General features: G+C 35.0%; 1 protein-coding gene and 1 long non-coding RNA gene across 7 annotated transcripts in view; one reads left to right on the top strand and one right to left on the bottom strand.

The window, feature by feature from the left end:
- Rfx3 (regulatory factor X3) overlaps nucleotides 1–9060 on the bottom strand; it is a 293033-nt gene extending 283973 nt beyond the window's left edge. For 3 of the 6 annotated variants that reach the window (XM_087184012.1, XM_021252766.2, XM_004838227.3), the window contains exon 1: nucleotides 8751–9060. Coding sequence is in view for 1 of the 6 variants with exons in the window: in XM_087184005.1 (XP_087040131.1) it covers nucleotides 7517–7538 (22 nt within the window). In the remaining 5 variants the exon portion in view is untranslated. The other 3 variants (XM_021252772.2, XM_087184013.1, XM_087184005.1) reach the window with 3 other exon arrangements.
- The window catches only part of LOC101711957 (uncharacterized), a 36533-nt gene continuing 19849 nt past the window's right edge, over nucleotides 9056–25739 (top strand). Inside the window, exon 1 of the long non-coding RNA XR_204901.3 lies at nucleotides 9056–9299. This is a non-coding gene — a long non-coding RNA (uncharacterized LOC101711957). The remainder of the gene's footprint in view (nucleotides 9300–25739) is intronic.

The raw sequence follows: 25739 nt of genomic DNA, 5'->3' as shown, positions 1-25739 counted from the left end.
TCTTCTCGCTCCTCTCCAGCAACCTCCTCCATTCCTTTATAACTAAAGCGCGGAGGAAAGAAACCTAATTGACAAGCAAAGAGTCTCTAAAATTGTTTTGCACATTAAGATAAACTATATTGATTAAAAATGAAGAGGAGCAGATATATTTTAAGAATCATAGTTATATTGAAGTATATAAAATGCTATTACACTTACAAATCTGAATGTAGTTCAAAAACTTTTTTACAATAATCAACAAAAATAGTATTCAAAAATAATTTTTCAAACTAATAATTACAATCTCTTAATTTTCATACACTTCCCCTATTAGGCTGCTTAAGAGATAGAGAAGAATATATGGTTTTTCCTAAACTTAAGCAAAAATGTTTCCTCTCTTACCATTTCCTGTTGGAAAATCCTGAGAAGTCTACTAATCGAAGTACCATTAAAGTAGAATTTATGAACATGCAGATTTTTTTTTTACCAAAAATTGTAACAAATTTTCTGCTACCAAACCTGAATTAAAAGACTGGTTACCCAAGTAAAACCATATTCAGAAAAAAAATAAGAAAGAAAAGCAGTAATTACCAATGGAGAAATATAAAGAGTATGCTAGTATGAATGATGGCAATGCTTCCAGATCAAGCCCCCAAAGTAGTCTAAAGGCTCTCTGAACCTGCCCAGACCTTGACAAGATTTTAGCTCTTCAAAAACCAGTTGTATAGTATGAAGGAGAGAAAAAAGTTAAGGCTTTAAATAACTGGGGAAGAAATGTTAAAAAAATGAAACCAATAATCCTAAACCTAAATTATTTTTATTATTTCTGATTCCCCCCATTAACATAGTTCGGAAATGATGTCTTCTTTTAAATATCTCATTGGTGAGCAGCAAGCAGGAGCCCCAACTGTCACATACTTGTCTGGAACACATATACAGAGAAGCTGGCTCCAGCAGAAGCTCAAGCTGTGAGACTCAGCTAACTCCTATGTGGGTGAAGAAATCAGGGCATTTGGCAACTGCTCTCTACAGAAGCCACTTAAATGGTGGAACCTTCTGAGACTGTGCCATCAGTATGGCCACTGAGCGAGCACTGAACTCTGGGTTTTCCTTCTTTGTTGTTCTTATCAGAAGAAACACAACAGGCAAGCAACATGGTAGCCTTTGAGATCATAGGTAAAGCAAATAGCAATTCCTGGCTCCATGTTATTGGCATGTTTCCCTTTTCTCAGTGCCATGGACACAGACAATCCGGGTTGCAAATGGCTTTGAAGATCACATTGTCTTACTGTTTCATTTTACAGATGGAGAAGCTGAGACCTAGAGTGTTATTGAAAAGCCTAAGGTTTCATAGTAGCAAACTGAATAACTTTGTTTTCTTTTACCCTCCTTTCGCTGGCACTTTTGAAGTTCTTATATTTCTCAACTTAGTCTCTCTCCTTTCTTCTATCATTTCTCAATATATCTGTCTCCTCTCACCAACTAATGCCCACCCCCCTTTTTTCAGGCCAGTTGCCTCACTCTCTTATGGTTCCTGTCTCAGCTCCAATTATCCTATATCATTTTTTACCTAAACAGGAAACACCAAGAACCTCCGGGAATCCCTGACCAGGCACTAATAAAACAGAGACAAGTGGTATCAACTAGGTATTACTACTTCCAATAAAAGTCAGAAAGAAGAATCCAGAAGTTAAAAGTCAGCAATAGGCAGACATATATGATTGTGCAAATACATTTTTGTTCTCCAGATTAATCCCAAAGTACTTCGCCAGAAGCCTGTGTTTACCAAGGACTAAGAAGAGAGACTTATGAATAAAACCTATACTCAGGTAACATTAGTAAAACAAGGTTATGTATTTGATCAACAGGGCATTCAGACTGGAGTTTAAGAAAATAACAGATGATTAGAAATGATATAATCTTTCCATGTAAATCACATTTCCTAGTCTTTTTCTAAAAGTTCCTTTGAAAATGTATCAAATACATTGGGAAAAGGAAGCAAGGGAAATGGCTGAGCTGAGTCAGTCTGATTTATATTCTGGGGTTAATAATCTACAAAAATAATATAAAGGAGATCATATAATGAATTCAACACTTTAACAAAACTAAATCTCTTATTAATAGAGAAGGACCGGAGCACAAGAAGTGAGAGGGGCAGGCAAAAAGCCCCAACAATATGTAACACTTCAGGAGAAAAGATGACACAGATCAGATGTTTATCACTTGGTATATATAAATCGTATTTCCAGTTTGAGAAAGCTTAGGGCTATTTAAATCATTCTAAAATGAGAAAAACATTTCATTCTTAATCAAATTGCTCAAAAAAATCCAGAAATATAGCAAATTATCAAATAGCTACTTTAAATATAACAGCCAACTTGAAAAATGTTATTTTAAACATTTTTAACATCAAAAGAAAGGATGCCAAAGATGATACTTTCCCACTATAATTTCATATTATTATACTGGATCATGGTCCAAGATTACTCGACAATTCAAGATAGGGATTAAAAATTTACTCCAAAATTCCTTATTTCTACAGGTATATCAGTGATGACCTCAACACATTTTTCTACCCTTAGAAAATAACCATGCTAAGCAGTATATTATAAAATTGTAGTTTAATTTCTTGACGAACTTCTCTTTTTAAACTATATTTTTCCTTATTATAATATAGTAATGACTACATTTAACATGATGTTTAAATAGGGCTCAAAATGTTTCAATGAATTCATGTAGAATATGTGAAAATATAAAGAGGACAATGACATGGACAATGGGAAGTGTAAGACACAATGAAATATTACATCATTACTTCTTATTCTGAAGTCCCTAGATCAAGAGAGTTGTACAAACACAGTAAAAAGAGCCCATTATGATAAGGCTGCAGAGTAAAACTAAAGCATAAATTTGGACTGGCATTCTTTTAATTCAGGGAAGTAACAAGACTGGCTATCAATCAGTAATCCAACCTTGTGATTGATGGCTTCATGACTTTGATTTTTAAAAGTGGAAGAAGGAAATACTTATCTAATGACTGTAGATTAGTGGGCAGTATTTCAAAATTTTAGTCCCATTGGAAAAGAGCTAGTCAGAGGACCATATTAAAAATAATTCTTAAGTGGTAAAAGATTAGAATAGGTATCTTCCCAGTATTTCATAACAACAATAGTCAACAGGTACTGAGCATATATTCTAAGATAAAAGCTGACCAAAGAACATCACATAAATGCTTTTTCAATCATAACAAAACCCCACAAATGAGATACGGTGGTAATGACCCTTTTTCAAATGAGAAAACTGAGGGTAAGTGAAGGCAAACAATTTGTCCAAAGTTCATACTCCTAAAAAGATAACCTGAAATCTGACTCCAAAGCCTGTGGTCTTAGCCTGTAATACAGTTATCCCATTTACTTCTTGGTACACTAAATACAATTCAGTTTTTCAACTGATTCACTTCATTAAGTACATCCTGCAATTTGATAAGAAATATAAACTTCAGATTTCAATCAATACAACTTGCTATATACTAATATACTTGCTATATATATTTTTAAGGAAAAATGCCTAATCTATTTAATAAAACCAGTATTTTAAAATATTGTTTCTTTCTATTGATGGTTTGGATTCTTGAGGCATTTCAACACATGAATTACTATGCCTTATACTGTTACTTTTTATCAAAATTGATTGATTGTAGTTGAATGTGGTATAATGGTACAGATAAATCCATTATCAAGATTTAAAAGTTTGTAGGATGTAACTACACTTTCCCAGGCTTGAGAAAGATACCACTGTTTCAGTATCTGCCTTTTAGAGGACATACTGTTATGAAAAGAGAGTCAAAGAGGTAAGAAGCAGCCCCAACAACTGGACTCAACAGTTTTAAAAAATGTCTTGCTGAACAATATTCAGATACAGACAGACACTCTCAGTTTATAAGTACATAGCACAGAGTACAGCACATAGCACAGGTGCACACTCTAAAATTTTTCTGATAATAAACCAAATTTAAAAACCAAACCAGACTGGGCCAGGGATTTAGCTCAGTGGTCCTGCCGCCTGCCTCCCAAGTGCAAGGTCCCGAGTTCAAACCCTGTACAAAAACAAAAAAACAAAAAAACCAAACCAGACTACTCTAACAGCAGGAAATAGAAACTAAATTATCTTATTATTGCTGATTAATCAGGCTGATAACTACTATAAGCATTTATGCTTTTCAGATGTGGTTTTTTATAGATTATACCATAAGAATATCACTATGCTATATAAAGTTATAAGAAGTACAACACAGTAGTATATGTGAACAATGTCATATTCAAGAATAAAATGCCATATTGCCAAAGGTATGATTTTCAACTTAAATTTATTTTTGATAGAGCTTGAAATACCTGGATAAGATGATCGATATCAATCTTGATACTGTTCTATGTTGTGCTAATACATATTATCTAAGTATAGGGAAAGGCTTTGATATAAAACTTCCAATTAAGACAGTATATTAAAAACTTAAATTCCATACAAATAAGGTTATTATATGCTTGAATGCATAGATAATTAAAATTTTTCTTTAAGTAACAGTTACAATCAGTTCACATTTTTAGTGATAATAATTTCATGAAAACAGCACAGCACCCTCTGGTGCATCTGTTATAAGATGTATAAAATCCCCACAAAGAAAGAAAGAGGCATGGAGTAAAAATAAACCTTAGAAATCAATAGGTTTATACCCTTTTATTTACTCCAGTGCATATTTTTAAACACTAATGCTTAAAAACAATTTCAATTTTTAAAAATCCCTATAAATTTTATAGCAGCAATTGAAGTAGTTTTAAAATACTGAACCAACAAAAAATAAAACCAGTTTTCAACATATATCACTCAGGTTAAAATAATGCTGTTAAAGAAATTCTTTAAGTAAGGGATGGAAGAGTTTGTCATGTTAGCCAGATTTCACTTTATTCAAATTTGCCTTGGTTTTTTGCTTCACATAAATTTGACTCTTGAGCTGAGTAAACTGCTGCTATAAACTTTTTCTGGATTCAAAGAGAATTTATCTTTTTTTTTTGCAAGAATTAAGTGTTTTGTGAAAGGATCTGCAAGTTCTACAGTTTGAAAGTACAGTGATATTCAGAAATAAAAGCTATGTTGGTTAAATGACAAATGTGGAGTAGTTCAAAGATTAATTCTTCAAAACTTTTACTTAAAAAAAAAAAACCTAGAAAAATAATTAACTCTAAAAGATCTTACTAAGGACAAAAGCAAAGGATGCCACCTGCTTTAGACAGCCCTTTTGTAAACCACTGGAAGTCCCAACACAAAGCAGTAAAAATGAAAGTGACACCTGTTTAAAGCAGCCATCTGTCTCTAAAGAGCTAGATTTAGTCAAATCCACTTAATCTAGGATTTCCAAAATATGGGAACACTATGCACCTGTGAACAGAGTGGAATTAAAAACCCACTTTGCAGTGGCCCTGGGAACATATACTAAAGAGTTAATAAAGGCAAGCAATTTAGTCCAGAAAATCATTTTGAAAGTAACTAAGACCAAATAAAGGATATTTAGCCAGTGCTCAGCATAAAAACAAAATAAACAGCAGACTCTTCATAATTAAGAAGTTTACTTGTTTGGTAACCACGTTTCTGGTAACATTCTCACAAAAGATATCAAATAGAAAGTAACATTTCTATTAGAGTGTTAGGAAAAAATGTAACTCATCTCACACATCTGATACTACATTCATCTTTTAAACATACAGATACACCACACTTTAAATTTTGAAAAGCATAATGATTATAGTTCACCTACTGATTTCTTAAGCTGGAAGCTGAGAAGAATGCACACACAACACCAACTTACTCAATAATAAAAAATGTTACACAAAAGTAGCATATTATCAAACAATGCAAGGAACCTATCTGGATTTAAGATTCATTCATTTTAGCTAGCATTTTAATGGTAAAGAATTTACCACAATAAATTTGTTCAAAGTAAAAAGAATTCTTTAAGGTTAAAGTAACTTAAGCTTATAAGCTACAAACCTTTTTTATTTAAGTGTCTAAGTAGAATACATGACTACTTGAATACCGGAAGAATAATACCATATTTTGGAAATTAGGCATAACTATTTCTATGTAATGAAAACACTGAAATGATTACAAACCTTCAAAGAAGTGTAAAGGTATAATTTACCCTATCCTGCACCATAAACCCTATACCTATACTCTATATTGTTTAATATAATTCACAGGCAAAACATCCAAAAAGTCTGAAACAGGCATTATAACATACATCAAATCACAGGCATTCAGCTACTCAAAACAAGTTACTATTGAAGAGTTTTAGTTTCAAAGCATGATCACTTTCACGGATTTCTATTAGTCTAAAAATGAAAACAAAGAATACCAATACAGAACAGTCCTCCCTAGGAAAAATATTACAGAAAGAATTAACTAAATACTAAGTACTTGTCCTTATATTTAATTTTAAATATCATTTGTTAGTATTTCTGTTTATTAGTCAATCCGTATGAATAATTTCAATTTACCTAAGCCCAAAGTATCTCTAACAATTTTTACACCACATATACATTTGTAAGAATAAGTAAAGTACTGTTCTAAAATCAACCTGTGAACAAAAAGGTAAATTTTAGAAAACCTGAGGTAGGTAGGTATATAGGTAGGTAGAGAGTGAAATGCCTCAAAAAGTTCCTGGGCACTGCAAATAAACACGTTAAACCATAACATTATAGCATATATAACCTATCTGAATGAAAAGTTACTTAAATGGCATAAGATCTAAAACTGTCCCAAGACAGCAAAACTCCTATTAACTTCAGAGAGTTTATAGGACCCTGGAGCTTCACCATTCAAACGTGTTTGAGCATTTGACATTTATCTGAACAGGGAAAAAAAATACAAGTTAGTATTAGAGATTTGCACGAAATTCAGGTTGTGGAGGGGTGAATAATTATAAAGAAATCTGAGTGTTTTCAGCATAGAAATCACAAGAAAAGATTAAACCCCCAACTCTTATTTTACAAAATATTAGCCTTAATAGCATTATAATTACCCAACCTACTCATTGACAATCTCAAGAATAATTAATACTGTCACATTTTTCACAGGCTATACTGTCAGTTAAATCAATATGCTTGCTGTGATTAAAAAAGCCCAAGTATTTTTAAAATCTAACTCAGAAACTTCAATATGTGCGACTATAATGGTACATTATACTTGTTTTAGCACACATTCATTATCAAAACCCTTTACAGATAATCTATTAATTAAGTTTGGCTGAAAATAAACAAAATTGAGGGATCTGTAAAACTAGGTTAGCTCTAATCAAGAACTCTACTACTTGAGGACTAATAGGTATTCAAAACTGCACAGAAAAATATTAACAGAGCCATAAAGAGGAATCTCTCTTCCGAGCAGGTTTAAGCCACTGTCCAAAGAAAACCAAAAAGTAAATAAAAGGAATATGTTAAGTACACACGTCTAGATCTTAACCACAAAGAAAGTGAAATATACACACGTTTCAAGTTGAGAAGCTTCATGCATTCTTTATGAACAACTTGACTTCAATTTCAACTCTCAAATGGAAAGGAACAGAGAAGAAAAAAAAAAACTCTTGAAGTACCATAACTGTCACAAATAACACTGAACTGAGTTCTCACAAAGCTTCCTTGAGTCCCTTTCCAGTTCATCACAAAGTCTCATAATCACAATGAAAATTGTTAATACTCTCCTGTGGGAGGGAGGTTCATCAAAGTGAAAAGAAACCTCACTACTACCCCTCCCATCTCCACAAGAAGGAGAAAGCACTGTCAATAACTACTAACCCAAGTATCACAGATGCCCAGCATCCGGTTTAAATCACAAGCGCACACACACCAAAAAGGGGAGAGAAACAGAGGGACTGACTTTAGGAAAAAATGTCTTTCCCAGTGCAACAGAGCCCAAGGAAGAGGCCCCTGGTGTGTGTGTGTGTGTGTGGTGTGTGTGTGTGTGTGTGTGTGCGCGCGCGCGCGCGCGCGCAAGGGGGTAAAGGGGGGAGGGAAGAGTACTGAATGGATATTAAGACTGTTTGCAGCACAAAGAAAATACAGTTTTGAAAGAAAAAAGAAAAGCAAATCGTGCAGCTGATGGTGGTCAAAGAAGAGCAGCCCATTTAGAACCAGGCAAAGCGGGGCAAAAATGAAGGAAAGAGGAGGTGGGAAAAGTTCACCGATGTACGAGGGGAAAAAAATAACAAAACCCACAACAAGGCCCCACAAGTGAACAACAACAACAACAAAACGCCACCTCTTGCCCACCTCCCAACGCTCTTGTCCATTCCTGTTCTGAAAGAAGCAGGAAACAAGCAGCTTTTGAAAAAGAGGAAAATTAAAGAAAGAAAAACCCTCATCTCTTCACCTGACCCTCCTCTTCAGACCAGACCTACAGGAGAGCTCCAGCATCCGCGCTGGGAACTGCGGCTCCCGCTCGGCTCAGCTCCGCTCGCGGCCCCCGCGCTCCCGCTCCATCCCTTCAGCGCGGCCGGAGCCGGCAGCGGGCAGGCAGCGCGGCGCCCACACCCCCAGCGCGGCGCGGGGTCCATTGTAAACAAGCAGGACCGAGCCCCGCCGCGCCGCCGCGCAGCCCGGTGTCAGGAGGGAGACCCCGCACAGCCGCGCTCCGCTCGCGCACACGAACACACACACACGGACACACGCGTTCACACGCATCCACACGCTCCCACACACATGTAGAGACCGAAGAATATTCACCTTGGCTGTGGATTATTGTGGTGTTGTTGGTGGGTGATGGAGATGGTGGTGGTGGGGAGGAGGAGGAGGAGGAAGAGGAGGAGGAGGAGGAGGAGAGGAGTAGTTGTTGTTGATGGGTAACAGTCGCCAGGACTACGGTGACTATGGCGCTTGATTCACAAGGCAACGGTTGCTATAACTCACAAAAGAGAGAGAGAGGGAGAGAGAGGGACGAGAGGGAGAGGGAGACACTCGCGAGGGGAGGGGTGAGGGAGGGAAGAGGGGAGAAGGCGGACCCGGCCGAGCGGCCGGAAGAGGCGGGCTCAGCGCTGTGACTGACGGACAGCCTCCGAACCCGGGCGGGACAGGATCCCGACGTCGGGATCCGCAGAGGTGCGCTTAGGTTTGGCGAGGGCTGAGGTCACTGAGAGACCTCTTGGAGGAACGAGTACGCACGCTGGCGAAGCTGAGGAGAATTTACCGTGGTGGTACGAGGGATATTTTGAATGAACGGGAGCTGCCTGTCCCAGCAGCCAGCTGTGAGCCAAGAAGCCCCAGAGCCATGAGAGGGTAATGGCTAACCCAGGGGAGGGGGAAGTGAGGGCGATTCCAGGGACTTCATGAAGAGATGAGTTATGGCGGGGGAAGAATCTACTGTGAAGAACAGCTGTCGCCCCACCCTGCCAGAAACGTCACTTCCGGGGAGGGCCCGGCGGAGGGCCCGGATGTGCTGCTGCTCTTTCCTATCTGAAGTGTTGGTGATGGTGGTCTGATCGCCTGTTCCTCCTGGCTTACCCCTTTCTCAGACTGTTTGGGACCTTCCTCGGACTGGAGGCTCGGAGCTGCTATCCTTTCTGTTTCTCTGTAGCCTATTCCCACCTTCTGAAGCCAGACTTCGGGAAGCGCAGGCGGCGGCGGGGCGTGAGAGCTGCCTCCGCCGCCATTTTAGAGAAGGCGAGCCCGGCGCGCGCGTGGGCGGCCGAGCGGCCTCCCACGGTCCCGCCGCGGCGTGGCGCAGAGGTGTAGGTCCATTTGCTCTTCCCGGGAGGATGACAAAACCCATGGCGGTCCCCTTCAACCAAGGGCGTGTAAGGGTGGGATAACTTACACCTGCCTGGGATACCATCCTGTTAGCGTCTACTTCCCCGTTATTTTCGGCCCTGGCCCTTAAGTAAAGTGTTCATCGCTCATAAAGTTGACCAAACTGGGGTTTGAGCTAAATCTTACAACCTGTTAACCTCACTCTCACCTCATATTTGACAACCACTGTAGCTGAGGGTCTTACTGTTCTACACGGAGACAGGAACGAATGGCACACAACCTGACATCTCGAACATCCGTTGATAAATCAGACTCTATAACTTAATGGTTCAAACATTTTTGTCCATTTCTCTGCACACTGGAGTCCAGCGGGCACGTGCCCCTGGGCCCTGCCAATACCCAAAATCTCCAACATTTGCCGTTAAGCAGCTTATCCAAGACAATAACGTGTTACAAGTAGAGCCTTAGGAAGTCAATTCTCTTGAGGCTTAATTTTTGCATCTGCAAATAAGGGATTTCTGTTGGCATGAGTTCACCAGTGCTAAAATAATACTGAGCTCTTTTTTCTGTGCCCTAGACTTTGTGCTACCAAAGTGTTTTATATACATTATCTTGTTTAATCCTGACTACACTGTTAGGTAGGTAATATTCTCATTTTAGGAGAAAACAAAAAACAAAGTTTTAAAAGTCAATGGTTATATTTTACCGCTGTCATGAAATACGTGATGAATTCATTTTAAAACCAACTACTGAAATGATTTAAGACAGTAATATTGTTGCCTTTGGTATGGTTTATAAATGTTCTTAAAACAACAGTGAGTTACAGTGTAACAGTGCACAGTGCTAAAAGTTAGGTTTCATGATCCACTGAGATAGACCAATGACAAAGCGGTGGCCAACAGCAGTTAAACTTCAAATTTAGCAATTTCAGTTTACATTTACCAATAAAGTTCTCTGTTTCTACAATGATATTAGGGCTGCTTCCTCACACTACATGGTTCTGAATAGATAGCTTTGCTTTTTTAGTTCTTTTGTCTGTTTTAGTTTGCCTGTCGCCTCACTGTCAGCTGTTGCTTCTTATTGCTGTCAATGAACATAGTTCTTTTATCCTCCCCTCCCTTTTAATTTACTGCTTTTAATCTGCTGGCAAGAAAACCACATAATGAAGCATGTGCAGAACTATTTTGAATGTCAGTAGGTAATTTGAGGGACTGTCCCTTAGAAAAAGTGTGACCTTTGTGATAGGGTATTATACCATAGATTTTAAGCTGGTTAAATACATTTTTACCTGCTTAATGGTTTGCTCTTTTCCTGAGTTAGGAATAGATAAATTTTTTGTAAAGTTAGAATTTAGAATATTTTCCCATTTTAAGGTAGTGGTCTGATTTCTAATCATAGTGAGATTAATATAATATAAATATTTCAATGTTCACATCACATCAAATAACCAAGCTATGAATCCAAGCTTTAGAATAAAAAATATTGTAGACTGTATATACATATACTGTTTTATAATTATAATTAGTTATAAACAGACCAAGAAAACTATTTGCCTGTACTTGGTTTTGGTAGGATCTCCTTTTGAGTCATTTTATAAAGCTAGATAGTTGTATCTTCATATGTATTTTACATGTATTTCTTAAGTCACAGAAAAGACCCAGCAGTATTGGGCTGCTCTAGTAGTTATTACAATGCAAAACACTGTGGGCTGAAAGATAACCTAACCAAAAAGTATCATATGTTCCTTGATAAATTCAATAAACTGCCAGTACAGTAATTATTTTCTGCATACCTGAAAGGTAGCAGCATACTTCTGATCTTTAAAATGCCAAAGTTAATTTTTTCCTGTGAGTTTAATGTGTCCTTTGAACTTGTTTTTGCTCTGGGAGTAGAATTATTGGCAGAAAAATAGATTAACACATTTGTATCTGAACCTCTTGAAGAAAAATACAAAGCTCTGACTATATGTGTATGGATTATAAACTTTATAAATTACTATAGCACATTACTAGGGGTAAATTTCCTCTTCAGTATTATGTACTAGAGTATTTCCTTACTGCATTTTCAAGGATATATTTCAGTATTGGTGCCTGAAAAACAAAAGGTGCATAAGAAAAGATAAAATACAGATATGCCGTAGTCTTGTCCCAAATACTGTGTAACAGAGTTTTGAAAATTAATATGTTCTGTGACTGCTGATTTGAATTTGTGGTCAACTCTTTAATAAAGTAGAAATCTCACTGAGTATGTAGCTCAGCAGCGTTGTGGCTGCCTGAGCAAGGTCCTGAGTTCCATTCTGGGTACCAAAATAAAGTAAAATCTCATTTTTTAAAATTTTTTCATTTGATTAGAATATTTGTTTTGTTCAATTGAGAGAAACACATAGACTCTTAGTCCCCATGTGAAATTAATGGTTTTATTTCTATGAGTATTCATTAAGCACTTATGCAGAGCACTTGAAAATTAGACTACTAGATTACTAATTGCCTTCACTGGGCCTGAAATTCTGTAGATGTGTAATGATGGCAAGAGAATGAAAGAGGCAAAAGTAATTCAAACTATATAGGAGCTGGGATTCAATACCCAGCACACATACAAAAAAACCTACATAAGTTGTTACTGTTCTCTAGAGAACCCCTAACAGATCCACCCCCACCTGAAATATATTTTGGTTTTGAAATCAGTACAGTAAATTTTTGTTGTCCTTCTAATTGTGTTTTCTTTAATAAAAACCAGCCAATTGCTCAGCTATCCTAAATGTCAAGAAAATTTTATATATTATGAAATTTTGTATCTTGGAATTGAATTTTCACCCCAGCACAGAAAGGTAATAATTGAAACAAGTTGACTATCTCTTTGTTCAATATCAAAGGAAATTCTTTTCATAATACATACATAAATACTTTAAATTAGTTCAGAGCATCAAATACAATATTTACAACATTAAAACCAAATGCCTGAAAATGACCAAAATGTTGATCAGTAGGAGGATACAAAAAAAAAAAAATGATACATTCATACAGTGGAATACTATTGAGCAATTAAAAGGAAGACTACTAATACACACAAAAAAGTAAGAGTAAATCTGAAAAACATGCTCAGCAACAGAAGCCAGGCAGAGCTGGGTATGGTGGTGCATGCCTGTAATCCCAGCACCTTGGGAGGCTGAGGCAAAGGGATCACATGTTCCAGCCCAGCTTGGACAATTTTAATGATACCCCAGCTCAAAAAAAGGCCTGGGGTTGTAGCTCAGTGCAGAGAACCTCAGTTCAGTCCCCAGTACTAGTGGGAACAAGGCAGGCAAAGAGAATGAATCCACATATATGAAGTCCAAGAACAAGAAAAACTGATCTATGATTACTATTTTCCCATGATGGTAGGGTCAGTGAGGTAGGATTTCCTGGAAAAATCATGAGGAAACTTCTTGGGTGTTGGAAATGTTCTACACTCTCCAAGTTAATAATCACCAGCTACACGTTGCTAATTAAAATGTTTGTAAATTAAAGTTAAATTTTTCTTTCACAGCCACATTAGCTGCATTTTAAGTGCTTGACTGCCACATGTGGCTATGGCTACCCAATTGGACTGTGTAGTTACAGAAAATTTCATTTCAGAAGTATTGCTATGTAGTACTGTTCTAGATCCTGTTTCAAATAATGTTTATGTAAGTTTACATTTGTCAAAATTATAATCAATGCACATATATAGTATTATATGGCAATTATACTTGTCTCCAAACCCCAGAAATAATATAATTATTTACTATATTACCAATTTGATATTTCTTAATACGTTGTGTTCATTACAGAGAAATTGTATATAGTATAATTATCTTTGGTAAATTTTCAAATAAGTAACTGCTATACAGTAGGTAATTTTTCATTTGCTCCTTAAAGAAAAAAATCTTTTTGCAATCCTGAGTACATACAGAAATGAATTGCTTTTCAGGGTTTAACGTGAATTCTAGGTGGGTGCAGAAAATTTTTCTTGGAATTTCAATATTTTAAAACGAGAGAAGTCATATAATCTTCTGCAATAACATTTAGGAGTCCTTGGGAGATTTCAGTACTCTGACCAGGTTAAGTAAACTGTCTAGTTAAAACTGAAGAGTCAAAGGCTTTTGGAGGTGGAAGAAAATAAAGTTTATAAATCAAGGATTAAAATCTCGATCGGAATTTTAAAATTTTAATTTTCATGGATCTTGCAGATGGATAACAGATGAATTGATTCAAAATATTAAATGTTTATGTAATACTTTCATTAAAATTTTTGAAGCACTTTAAATAAAGTTAATAAATATTTCCACCAGCATTTCTCAAGAATTTAAGAAACTTGAACTGTCAGAAATTAAAACTTAATAATACAATCTGATCCAAAAAGTACTTTTACTCAATTATCAGTCCTGTATCAAGATTGTTTTATTTAATCCAAATTATTTAACTGCTAAATATATATTTTTTTTCCTTAAGTTATTTTATTGGTACATTTTAGATATACAATATGTTTACATTTATCATTGGGTGCTTGCTTGTACATGATGTATCTTGGTTCTTATTTTTCCCCATTACCTGTGTGCCCTTCACCCCTCCACCCTTCCCTATTTACATAGACTTTGTTTCCATTTTTTTTCTTTTCTCATAACTTTTCCTTTCCATTCTTTCCTTTCCCTATCTCCTCCCACCACCCCTACCCCTTTGGACCTTTTCCTATTTCAAAGTATCAATTATTAGTTATTAATCATTTTGCTAAATTTTTTTTTAAACTACCCCTCCCCAGTCTAATGTAGAATCTGGAAAACACCTCCCTAAGTTCCTATTGGATCATTATATTTTACGTATACTAATACATAAAGCCTTCATTTAAACTGCTTTTGAATGTTTATGTCACCTGTTACAGCATGACTGAATTTTTTTATCTTTATGTTTTACCAACATACTATAGTCACTAATGAAAAAGATCACTGATTGAAATACACATATTTTTATGCCTTTTTTGTTTTAAATGAGGAAATTGATTTGCATGAAATATTTTCCCAAAAGTTTTATTTAGCTTATTTTTGTTTGGAGGGGCAGGGAACACAAAATTACACATTTTACAGTTGTATGTGTAATATACTTGCCTATGAGCAATTTGAAATTTTATCAAGTATTTCCTTCCATAAAGGAGATCAGAGCCATATTTTAGGATCTTCATGGGTCTAGAATAATGTGAAAATACAGTGACTAGAACTTAGTTTTCAAGACCTTCAGCTCCATATAATATTAAACATATTACATTGCACCCCAATACCACATGAAGTAGTATATGTAGCTAAGAATTGAGTTTACAGATTACTTAATGGAAGTTTTGTAGACATCTTATTAAATACTTGGGGTTTTTTGGTTTTGGTTTTGGGGGGCAGCTTTTCATATTTTAAAGTCAACTTCCACAACATTTTCAAAGAACCTTGAAAAACAGATTCCAAAGCATAAAGTTTTATGGATAAAATTTCCCTAAAGAGTAGTGAGAGAATTGAAATTAATAGACTTTTTGTTTGTTTTCCTTCTTTCAAAGGGGAGAGGGATTCTTAACCAGAAAATATCGAGATCCACTGAAATAAAATAATGATGACCTTTGGTTACTAGTTTCACAAAGATTAGAAAAACAAATAAAACTTATTTTCTGAGAGATGATTACTTAAGTCCACAAACTCAGTACTCTTATTTGGCCCTGTAACCTTTTCATCATTATAAAATTACACATTATGAGAAAAATAAGTTAAAGATAGTTTGAATTTGCTTTATAGGATTACCCTATTTGTAGCTTCAGAAGTGTGACACAATAATTATAGACTTCTCGTTAAATGTGATATCATTCTTCACCCAGAAGAAATAACCCTTAATGAACCCTAATTTGTGTTGAAGATTGATGAAAGACAAGAAATTCTGGTGTGAATAATAAGAAAAAGATATATAAAATCGTATGACAATTTTCATAGGGTTAAACATGTCTATTTTGAAAGTGAATATTATTTTTAATTCTTCCTAAAATTGAAAAGATAGAACATAAAATTGCATATAATACCTATGTCATTTTCTTTTAAGTCAGCACTGATCCAGTGACCCACAAATGAAATTTTAAAGCACTGTGTTTCAAGAAAAGCCAGAAACTACAATGCTTTTGAGGAACCAGCTACAGAGGTGACAGAACTGAATGATGCATAAATAAGTGGTTCTAAAATATAGCTTAATATAAGTGGCAGTTCTCACTGCTGAGAGCAAACTAAGAAAGCATCCAACAGAAATAAGAGTAATTTTTTGTAAGAATATTTTTTAGTTAACTTAGTTGTGTAATCAACATATAATTGTCAGCATCTCTTTAGAAAGCCATACCTCTATATTTAGCAGTAATCTTTAGAAAAGAAATATAATTGTGAAAGTTTATGGTAGACTTCAAAAGATATAATACTTAGCTGTCAAAAACAGGGAAGGTAGGCCAGGGATTTAGCTCAGTGGTTTCGCCGCCTGCTGCGCAAGCTCAAGGACCTGAGTTCGATCCCCGGTACCAAAAACAAAAAAACAGGGAAGGTAGACTGAAAAGCGTAATGCTTTTGGAGAGGAAGTTGATAAAACCCTTGCTTAAATATCCACGAATAATTTGATCTTAACTCTAATGAAGCAATATAAAGGTAAGAAAAAGTGTAATCGAGATGGTTACTTTGGTCTTTTTCTTTTAACTATAATGGTTTCATAGGTTGATTTGTGTGTGTGCGTGTGTGTGTGTGTGTGTTGTGGAAAATAGTCCATGAGGGAAGCAGTAGTCCTAAAGGCAAAATATTTAAGGATTGAATTAAGAGCTATAACTATAGTAAGAATAGTAAGCGGGTATTCTAAAATATGAAATGGAGGAAATAAGGGCAGTACTTGAAAATTACTGACCATGAAAATTACTAAATCACCTAATATTTAATGAAGAACTGCTATATTATTACGGGCATGGGGGTAGGGAACAAGGAAGAGAGGAACATACAAAAGAACTAAAACTCAGTTCCTCCTTTGCCAGCTTCTATTTGTTTCTCTAGCTTCATTCTAGTTAGTTGTCACCCTCCTTTGTAGACGACTGATCTCCATAGACCACATCTTTGTGTTCCGGCTTCTAGTTGGTTTCCAACCATGAGCAGCACAGGCAAGAGACTGACAGAAGAAGGTTGAGGGTGAGGGGAGAAAGAAAGAGAATGAGGTCAGGTTATTTATTACCCTGTCTCCTACCCTGCATAGTTATTTCAAAATAGTGTATTCCTTGTCGTAAAGATTCTGCTAGCCCCCTTCACTCTTTATCATTAGGCTTAAGGGTGAAAAGTCCACTACTCTCCAGGTTACTGCATCACTTTTTTAGCACTCCTATACCCACATCTTGGTAGGCCATTTACCATTGTAGCCCATTGTACTTATCCAAATGCCCTCTTTCTAGTATTTCATCTATTCCTTTCCTATGACTTTGATGACATCCAGCATGCTCACAGACTAATTACTTCTTATCTAGAGTTGCCGTAACAAAACACAAATTGGCTGGCAATTTTTCCTTACAATTCTGGATGTTACAAGTCTAAGATCAAAATTTCAGGATTTGTTAATTCAGAGGCCTTTCTCTTGGCTTGTAGATATCCATCTTGTACCTGTGACTTGTGGTTTTTTCCTCTGTGTATATGTTCTAAAGTCTTTTAAGAATATCAGTCATATTAGACTAGGGCTCACCCTAGTAACCTCATTTTAACTGGATTCATTCAAGATCCTTTCGCCCATTGGCCATATTCTGTGGCACTGAGAGGAACTCAGCATATGAATCTGGGGTTGGAGCACAATTCCATTATACAAATAGATGAAAACTATATAATAAAAAGTAATATCTCAAAATTAATGAATGTAGGTATGAATATAAGAAAAGGGTAGTATTGCATTTACTCTCTGAAGAATATTAGAAGATGAAAATTTTTAAATAAGCATAGTTTTATAAACATGCAGATTGCAATGGCATATCCAAGTAGAAAGGACACATACAAAAGAAATCACATAAGCTAAAAAGAACTTGGGCCTGGAGACTGACCTAGGAGCCATCTAGGAAACAATGGAGCATTCTGACAGATTGCTAGTTATATGCTCCCCTTCTAAGAGAACAGAATTATTCCTGGTTTTGACTGGCCCTGAAGACTTCCTTTTCCCTTAATGTTAGATGAAGTCTTATGACCAAGACTAGTTAATGCTGTGGTTCAAATGTGTTTATAGAACCACTTCCCAAAACTCTTAAGAAGTAGCTTGCCCGTCTCCTTTTCTCCTTTGACTTTTGTTCTCTTCTCCATCCTGCTGCTTAGAATAAGGAATGCACCAAACTAAGTACATGGAGCAATAGGAGACTAAGTTTCTAATGATTTTGAAGCCACTAGGCTACCCTGAATTATGTTTTTATGAGAAAGAAATATAAGTTGTGTGTTCTGTCTCACAGTTGGACCTAATCCTCATTAATACAAGCATTTCCTATGTGCTAGGAACTGTTTGCAGTTTTCTTACAAGCATTATTCTTGCTGAACACTTGTAACAAGTGTATATGTGCGTTATCATTATTATCCTCCATGAAGAAAGAATCACACAGAAATTTAATAATTTTCCCTAGCCAACATGTCTTCTATATGGAGGAATAAGGGTTTGAAGCAGACTAAGGGACTCTGACTCCAGAATCTGACCTTTTAACCAGTATGTCAGACTGCCTCCCTCTCCTCTAATCCTGCAGACAGCCATCTCTCATGTGAAGAACAATGATATTTTTGAAAGCTACAGCCTAAATAAGAGAATTACTCAAATTTTAAATAGTGCTACAAAGTATTGGGAGCTAAAGCAAACTAAATGAAAACTGATACAGATATCTACATACCTACAATCTTGTCATTATTTTAGCCTAAAATCTGCCAGTTTTGTTTGTCCTTTGTAATACTGATAATTTATCTCTAAAATTAATTTGGCTTTACTCCTGAGAGATTCATATGAAGTCATATGAGCTATAAATCTAAAATACATTTGCTTCCTACTTATCTGACTGTGATCGGTCCCATAGGGCAAGGTATTTTAGATCTGCGCCACAAAGGGGCTTCCCCTTGGCCATATTCTGCCAATCCTTCTCAGAACCCCAGCTGGGATAATCTTTGGTACAATCCAGGGACAACTTCTGCACTTAATGGTCAGATTTCTCTTGAGAAAGACTCAGCTCTCAGTCAGGAGTCAGTCTTTACTGTGACAGTCTCTGTTGCACTCAGCAGCAGGAGAGCTTTAAGAGTGTTACTGGGCTTTGTTAACCCTTCTCTTAAAGAAACTGGAGAAAAAAGGATTTTAAGGACTTATTTTAATTGTAGGAAGAGGAAGAAATTGGACCAGTGGAAAGTGTTACTATTCCCTTCTCATCTGGCCACAGAAGGTCTCATTGGATCTAAAAAAAAAAAAGATATTAAAACATTGAATTTATATAAAGAAGGTAATAAATAGGGAATCCATCGATCCATTTTGCAGTAAAAAGTTCCAAAGGCAGGACACCAAAGGAAATGGACCTATGATGTCTCTCATACAATTTGCTTTCGGGCTATACATAGTACTACTGATCATCAAGAACAGATTTATTAGGATGGGATTTTCTAAATGTACCTAGCATGGTTTTTAATTTCTACTCCAACTAATTTTTCTGATTGACAAAAACATTTGAAAAGTACATTTATAATCAGTATTATGCCATTTTGAGGTAGAAATAAGTACTCATTTTTAAAAAAACAGTTTTATTGAGACACAATAAAATTCATATTAAAAGTGTACAATTAGATAAGTGTCCACAATGTATTGTAGTAATTTGGTCACCACCACAGTCAGGATACTGAACATTTCACTTGATCTTAGCCAAAAGGCCGAGAAGCAATTAGGATACTGAACATTTCTATCACCTTAAAAACTCCCCTGTGGCCCTTTCCAGTCAATTCTCTTCCACCACCCCCACTTCACCCCCAGAAACTGATGTGCTGTTGCTGTTTTTCCTTTACTGAATGTTGCATAATGTCATATAAATGTCGACATACAATCTGTAAATGCTTGGGGTTTTTTTTCCTTTTTTTCCTTGGGTCTGACTTTTATTTGGTAGGATATTTTTGAGACTTACTGATATATTGTAGTGTGTATCAGCAATTCATTTCCTTTTATTGCTGAATAGAATTCCATTGTGTAGCTATACCACAATTTATTTCTAGATTTTTGTTATAATTAATACTGCTATGAACATTTATGTATACATGTTCTTGTAGACAGATGTTTTGATTTCTTTTTGGTAGATACCCCAGGAGTGAAATTGTTGAGTCATATGATAACTGTATGTTTCACTTTGTAAAAAACTGCCAAAATGCTTCACAAAGCGCCTCTATCATTTTGTATTCCCACCAGAATTATGAGAGTTATAGTTTCTTGCCAATCTTCATTGCGGTTTAAATTTGTACTTTCTTGATGACTATTAAAGTTGAGCATCATTTCATGTGCTTTTTGATGATTCCTCTATCTTCTTTTATGAAATATGTGTTCAAAATCTCCCTCCCTGGCCTTTGATTTTAGTTGTCATCATCTTACTGAGTTATAAGAGTTTTTAATATATTTTAGATACAAATTATTTGTCAGATATATATTTTATATATAATTTTATATATAATACTTCTCTTACTGTATGACTTGCCTTTTCATTTCTCTAGTGGTATCTTTCAAAGACCAAATAATTTTAATTTTGATGACATCAAGTATATCAATATTGTATTTTATAGTTCATGTTTTTGTTTTGTTTTATCTAAAAAGTCTATCTAATCCAAGACTTCGGTTTTTTCTCCTCTATCTTTAATAGGATTTTACTATTTGGCCTCTTTCATTTAGGTTTATGAGATGTCTTGAATTAAATTTTGTGGAAGATATGAGATAAGGTTTGAGGTTCACAACTTTTCATACAAATATCCACCTGTTCCAAGAACATTTGTTAAAAAGACCACCTTCCACTGAGCTGCCTTTCTACTATTATTAAAAAAAAAAATCAATTGTCCATATATGTGAGGGTCTATCTTGAGATTCTCTGTTCTGTTAGTCTGATATATTTGTCTATCTATACCCTAATACCACGCTGTTTTCATTACTGTAACTTTATAGTAAATTTTAAAATAAACTTCCATTTTTTTATCTTTTTAAAAGTTGGTTTGGATATTCTCAGTCATGTACATTTTTGTGTGGATTTTGAATCTACTTTTCAATTTCTCCAAAAATCTCACTAGAATTTTAATTGGTATTGTGTTGAATCTACCGATCAATTTGCTAAGAATTGGTAACTTAATAATGTTGACTCTTCTGACCTGTGAAAAAGGTATAACTTTCCCTGAGTTTGGTTCTTTTTAATTTCTCATAATAATTTTTTACTTTTTAGTGTACAAATTTTTCAAATCTTTGTTCAGATTTATCCCTAAGTATATCATAATGTTGATGCTATTATAAATGATATTATTTTTATATTCTTTTAGTTCATTGCTATTATACAGATATATAACTGATTTTTACATTGGTCTTGTGTCTTGATAATTTGTTAAAGTCACTTATTAATTCTAATAGCTTCTTTGTAGAGTTCATCAGATTTTCTATGAGGATGATCATGAACATGTCAACTGTGAATAAAGACAATTTTATTTCCACATTTTCAGAAAGTAGAAGACTTCTCCCAACACCCTTCATGCCACTCAGGGCTCAGAAATAAACATTGTTAATTTTTTTTTAGTTCCTCTAGCAATCACAGTACTTTTATATGCTATCTATGGATTTATATTTCAAATTTAGGTGGTATATACTAACATTCCACAATGAAAGATGAAAAATTATACTATTTTCCTTTCCTTCACTGTTTTTCTCTTTGACTCTCATTTTTCAAATTTACATTATACTTTCATACTGTCCAGATTTAAAGCAGTTATTTGCATTTATGACCATATGATGAGTTAAGTAGCACGAATAGCCCTCATTCACTAAACATCTAAATATTCTAGATAAGTTATTTTTAAAACAGTTTATTAAACACATTGCTTAGAAAGAAAGGGAAATTCTTAAAGTCCTAAAAAAGAAACAAAAGTCCAAATCAAGAAACTAAACCATTGGTGACAAAGGAAATCTACCATTCTCTAGTAAGCTAGAATTTCAACTTTAATGGCCTCTTGAAACTAGAGCCAAAACCTTGGACTTCCTGAGGTGAGAAGTTATAATCTGAAACTCCTCCACAAAGCTAAGACCAAAATGGCTACATCTTCAATGAAACTGTGAATTGTCAGTGAAAATAAAGAAAAATGAACAGTCATATAAGAGAAAAGGCAAGGAAGAAGACCAAGGATAGAATTCTTGGGAAAAAGAGGATCCTGTACAAAATCTTTTTAGGGTCAGTTAAAGCCTACTTTATTTAATCATCACTTTTAATTATTACTGATGAGTAGAATTTCATTTTAATATTTTCTGTACTTTGCCCTTTCTCCTTGAATAACTATTCCCCACTTTGATTATTGATAATAGTGAATTTATGAACAGAAGAAGGAGGATTAGTTCTTATCACATGACCATAATCTTCAGCCAAATTGACAGTCAGTGTTCAATGAATATCAATAATATAATTGATCCTGAGCATAAGATAGATAAAAATCAATTCTAATCTAATTTTAAAGTATTCTTGTGTTTGTAAAGAAATAAGAATGCTATTGCTTGGTTTCTTTTTTCTATTTGTGTTGTCTTTATAAATTTGTTAAAGTCTCACTGTGTCTACTTTCCTCAATATGAAAAAAGAAAGTAGAATAAAAATCACTCCCATTAATATGTTGGCAATGCTGAGTAAACGTCAAAAATTAGGAAGTAAGGATGAAAAAGTACAATAAAAAACAAAATTTTAAAGTGATTTTTTAAAAAGTCACCAAACTCAATCTTTTCTCCTTTGAAATGTGTTTCCTTCATGTTCATAGTTTGGAATTCTTTTGATCTTTTAACTCCACTTCAAATTGGTTTATTGGTTTCTTGAATTTTTCTCCACAGAAAATATGAAAAGTTTCTTGATTTCTAAAATTGTAGTGTAGTTTTTCTCCACTGTGCATGATGTGTATATTTTGTAACTTCTAAATGAGTTTTAGGTAAGCTTAAAGCCTAATAATTAGACATTTTCTTTTCCAGTTCTGAAGTATACAATTGGGACTTTTGAAAGGAAGAGATGTGGTTATCATTTTCATCCAAAAACACTTTTATTATCACACCATGATACTAGTGTTAGAACACCATAACTTTAACTTTTCACTAGTGACTTCTAATATGATTTGAAACTTTTTGCACTTCCTGTTAAGCAAATTGCATAGATAATATGGTGATCTGCTATCAAAAGAGTTAACTCAGCTTACTTTGAATTTAGATTTTAGAAAAATTTCATTGACATCTTATTTTGAAGAAATCAGTTCACCTCACTGGACTTCAATGTTTGGTATACAAAAGGATTATCACCTTGTAACATTTAAGAGTACTCTGATGTCGAACACTCTTGAGTATAAACAATGCAGCTGTTTCACCATGCACTTATAATCTAAAATAAGATATTTGATTATTGGTGAAATAACCTGAAAATAATGTATTTGAGCTTCTAAAGAGATATAAGCATATTTCATTGCAGTTTAGTTTTTGAAATATTATGATCTTCATAGACATTTAAAATTCTGCCTACTTTCTATTAGTATATGTGAATATGAGAAGATTGTATTCTGGCATGAGCTAGAACTTGAATTTGTATAAACTCTAGACCTTATGTAATAATTCTAACCTGTTAAATTTTTGATGAAGTAATTATTCATTAAAGTAAACAGACTTCTAAGATCTAATTATTGTTGTGCTTCACCATAGCAAGTTCTGTTTGTATGGCCCATAATTCTTTCTATGAAGTTAAACACAGCAAACTACTTTTTTTTTTTTTTTTTTTTTTTTTGATACTGGGGATGGAACTCGGGTCCTTCCACTTGCAAGGCAGGCGGCAGAAGCACTGAGCTAAATCCCCAGCCCCCAGCAAACTACTTTTTGAAGGCTGCTGGGAAGAGTTTAGAAATATTGTTGAGGTTTTTCAAATATTCAGAAAAAATGTAAACTTAGAAAGTATTTTATAAATTGTGGTGTGTAAATCTAAGGAATAATTTAAATATTCTTAACACATATTCATTTTAGTCACACTTGTGGCTATGTTTCTCTTTTGTTTATATATCTCAATATACATACTGTTATTACTGTGACATGTATTTTCATTATTAGTTAAAATAATGGTTTTTTAAAAAAATCACACAGCATGTAAATTTGCAGTGATGTGTGCCTGTATAATATGGGTATGATTCTACCTTAAGTGAAACTAAAATTATACAATCAGTGAGTTGCTTTATAATCAGTTTTGCTGTATTTTCTTGCATAGGCCACATTTATTCAGGATTTTCTTAGTGCCTACTATTGTTCTGTGAATTAACTCACTTCACAATTCTATGGAACATATATTCTCACAGTTTCTACTTTTACATATTGAGAAATTGAGATCTTGAAAACTTAAAATAGTTTTTCCAGGTCATAAATTAAGACTTCATAGTTAATGAAGTCAGGATCCACGCCCAGTCAAGGCCTGTGTTTATTATGCTATCTCTAGGGTACTGCTGGTTGTATAAATTGAGAAAATGCAATCCACTTATTTCAAAAAATTGAGCAAACCAGTCTGAAATGATGATAAACCAATGTTTTAAAAAATGCTTTCAAGGGCCAGGGATTTAGCTCAGTGGTTCCATTGCTTGCCTCACAAGCACAAGGACCCGAGTTCAATCTCTGGTACCAAAAAAAAAAAAATGCTTTCAATATATGCCTATCATAGTAAAAGGTAAAGTGTATGATAGCTGTATCTTTCAGAATGGTTAATCCAATGATAATCAGTTTCGCTAGGATTCAAGCATCCTCCAAAACCACCAGACAGTGGTTTCTAGAACAGAATTACTTTTATAACAGAAGATATATGTAGTCTGAAAACTAGACTCATAATCTTCATGTTTAGTTTTTTAAAGATCTACATGTTCAAGAATCCCAAGTTCCTCTCCTGATGGCTATCTCCATTTATATGTCCCATAATCAACTTTAATTTAAAATATCCCAAAATTGTTCTTATTATTTTTATCCTAAAATTTAGTTTTTTAAATGCTATTTTCCTTTTCTCATCACCCCTCCAGTTGCCAGAACGGGAAATCTGGTAGATTTCCTAAACTACCAGTTCACTCATCAAGTACAGGACATCTTATTTTCTGAATGTCTTTCGTACTCACTGTTTTACCTTCTCCACTGGCACTATGTTAAGACTGATTCTCTCAAGAGGATTGTCCCAGGGGTTGCTCCCAGTAGTTTTCCTGTCTGATCTGGAAACTGCTTCTAGAGTAATCTTCTGAAAACAATTCTGAATGTGTCTTTCTGCTAATTAAATATCAGCAGTTAATCACAGTTTTAGGAAAATTATCTGATTCCTAAACTGGACACACATGCTCATTATAATTTGTCTAGAAAATAGTCCAGTCATCCTCTGTGTCTTGTGGTACAGGATTAGTGCCAGGGCAGGCTAGGGAATATCTGAGAGAATGACTGAGGTTCTGTGGTGAGGGCTGTCTCAACTGTGGTTGCAGTTCATAGCACCAACAGGCAAACACCAAGAGTTGTGACCTCTGAAAGTACCTCAGCAGGTCTGCAGTAAACAATGCAAATCTGAAAATTTGATTAAGAGCAGGAACAGAGAGTATGAGCCAAACTGAATTCAGAAAGTGGGTGAACCAATGTATTAGAAATACTGGGAGGAAGTTCTCTTTGGAAGAATTCCTGAGCTGGTTTACAAATATTTTGACAAAGTTTTTAAGTTACTTTTATG

The sequence above is a fragment of the Heterocephalus glaber genome, unplaced genomic scaffold, assembly GCF_053883595.1.
Source record: "Heterocephalus glaber isolate CG9 unplaced genomic scaffold, H.glaber_assembly_v1.0 deba00001481, whole genome shotgun sequence".
Classification (NCBI taxonomy): domain Eukaryota; kingdom Metazoa; phylum Chordata; class Mammalia; order Rodentia; family Bathyergidae; genus Heterocephalus; species Heterocephalus glaber.
Note: the sequence above shows the minus strand (reverse complement) of the source record. Positions and strands in the feature narration are given on the sequence as shown.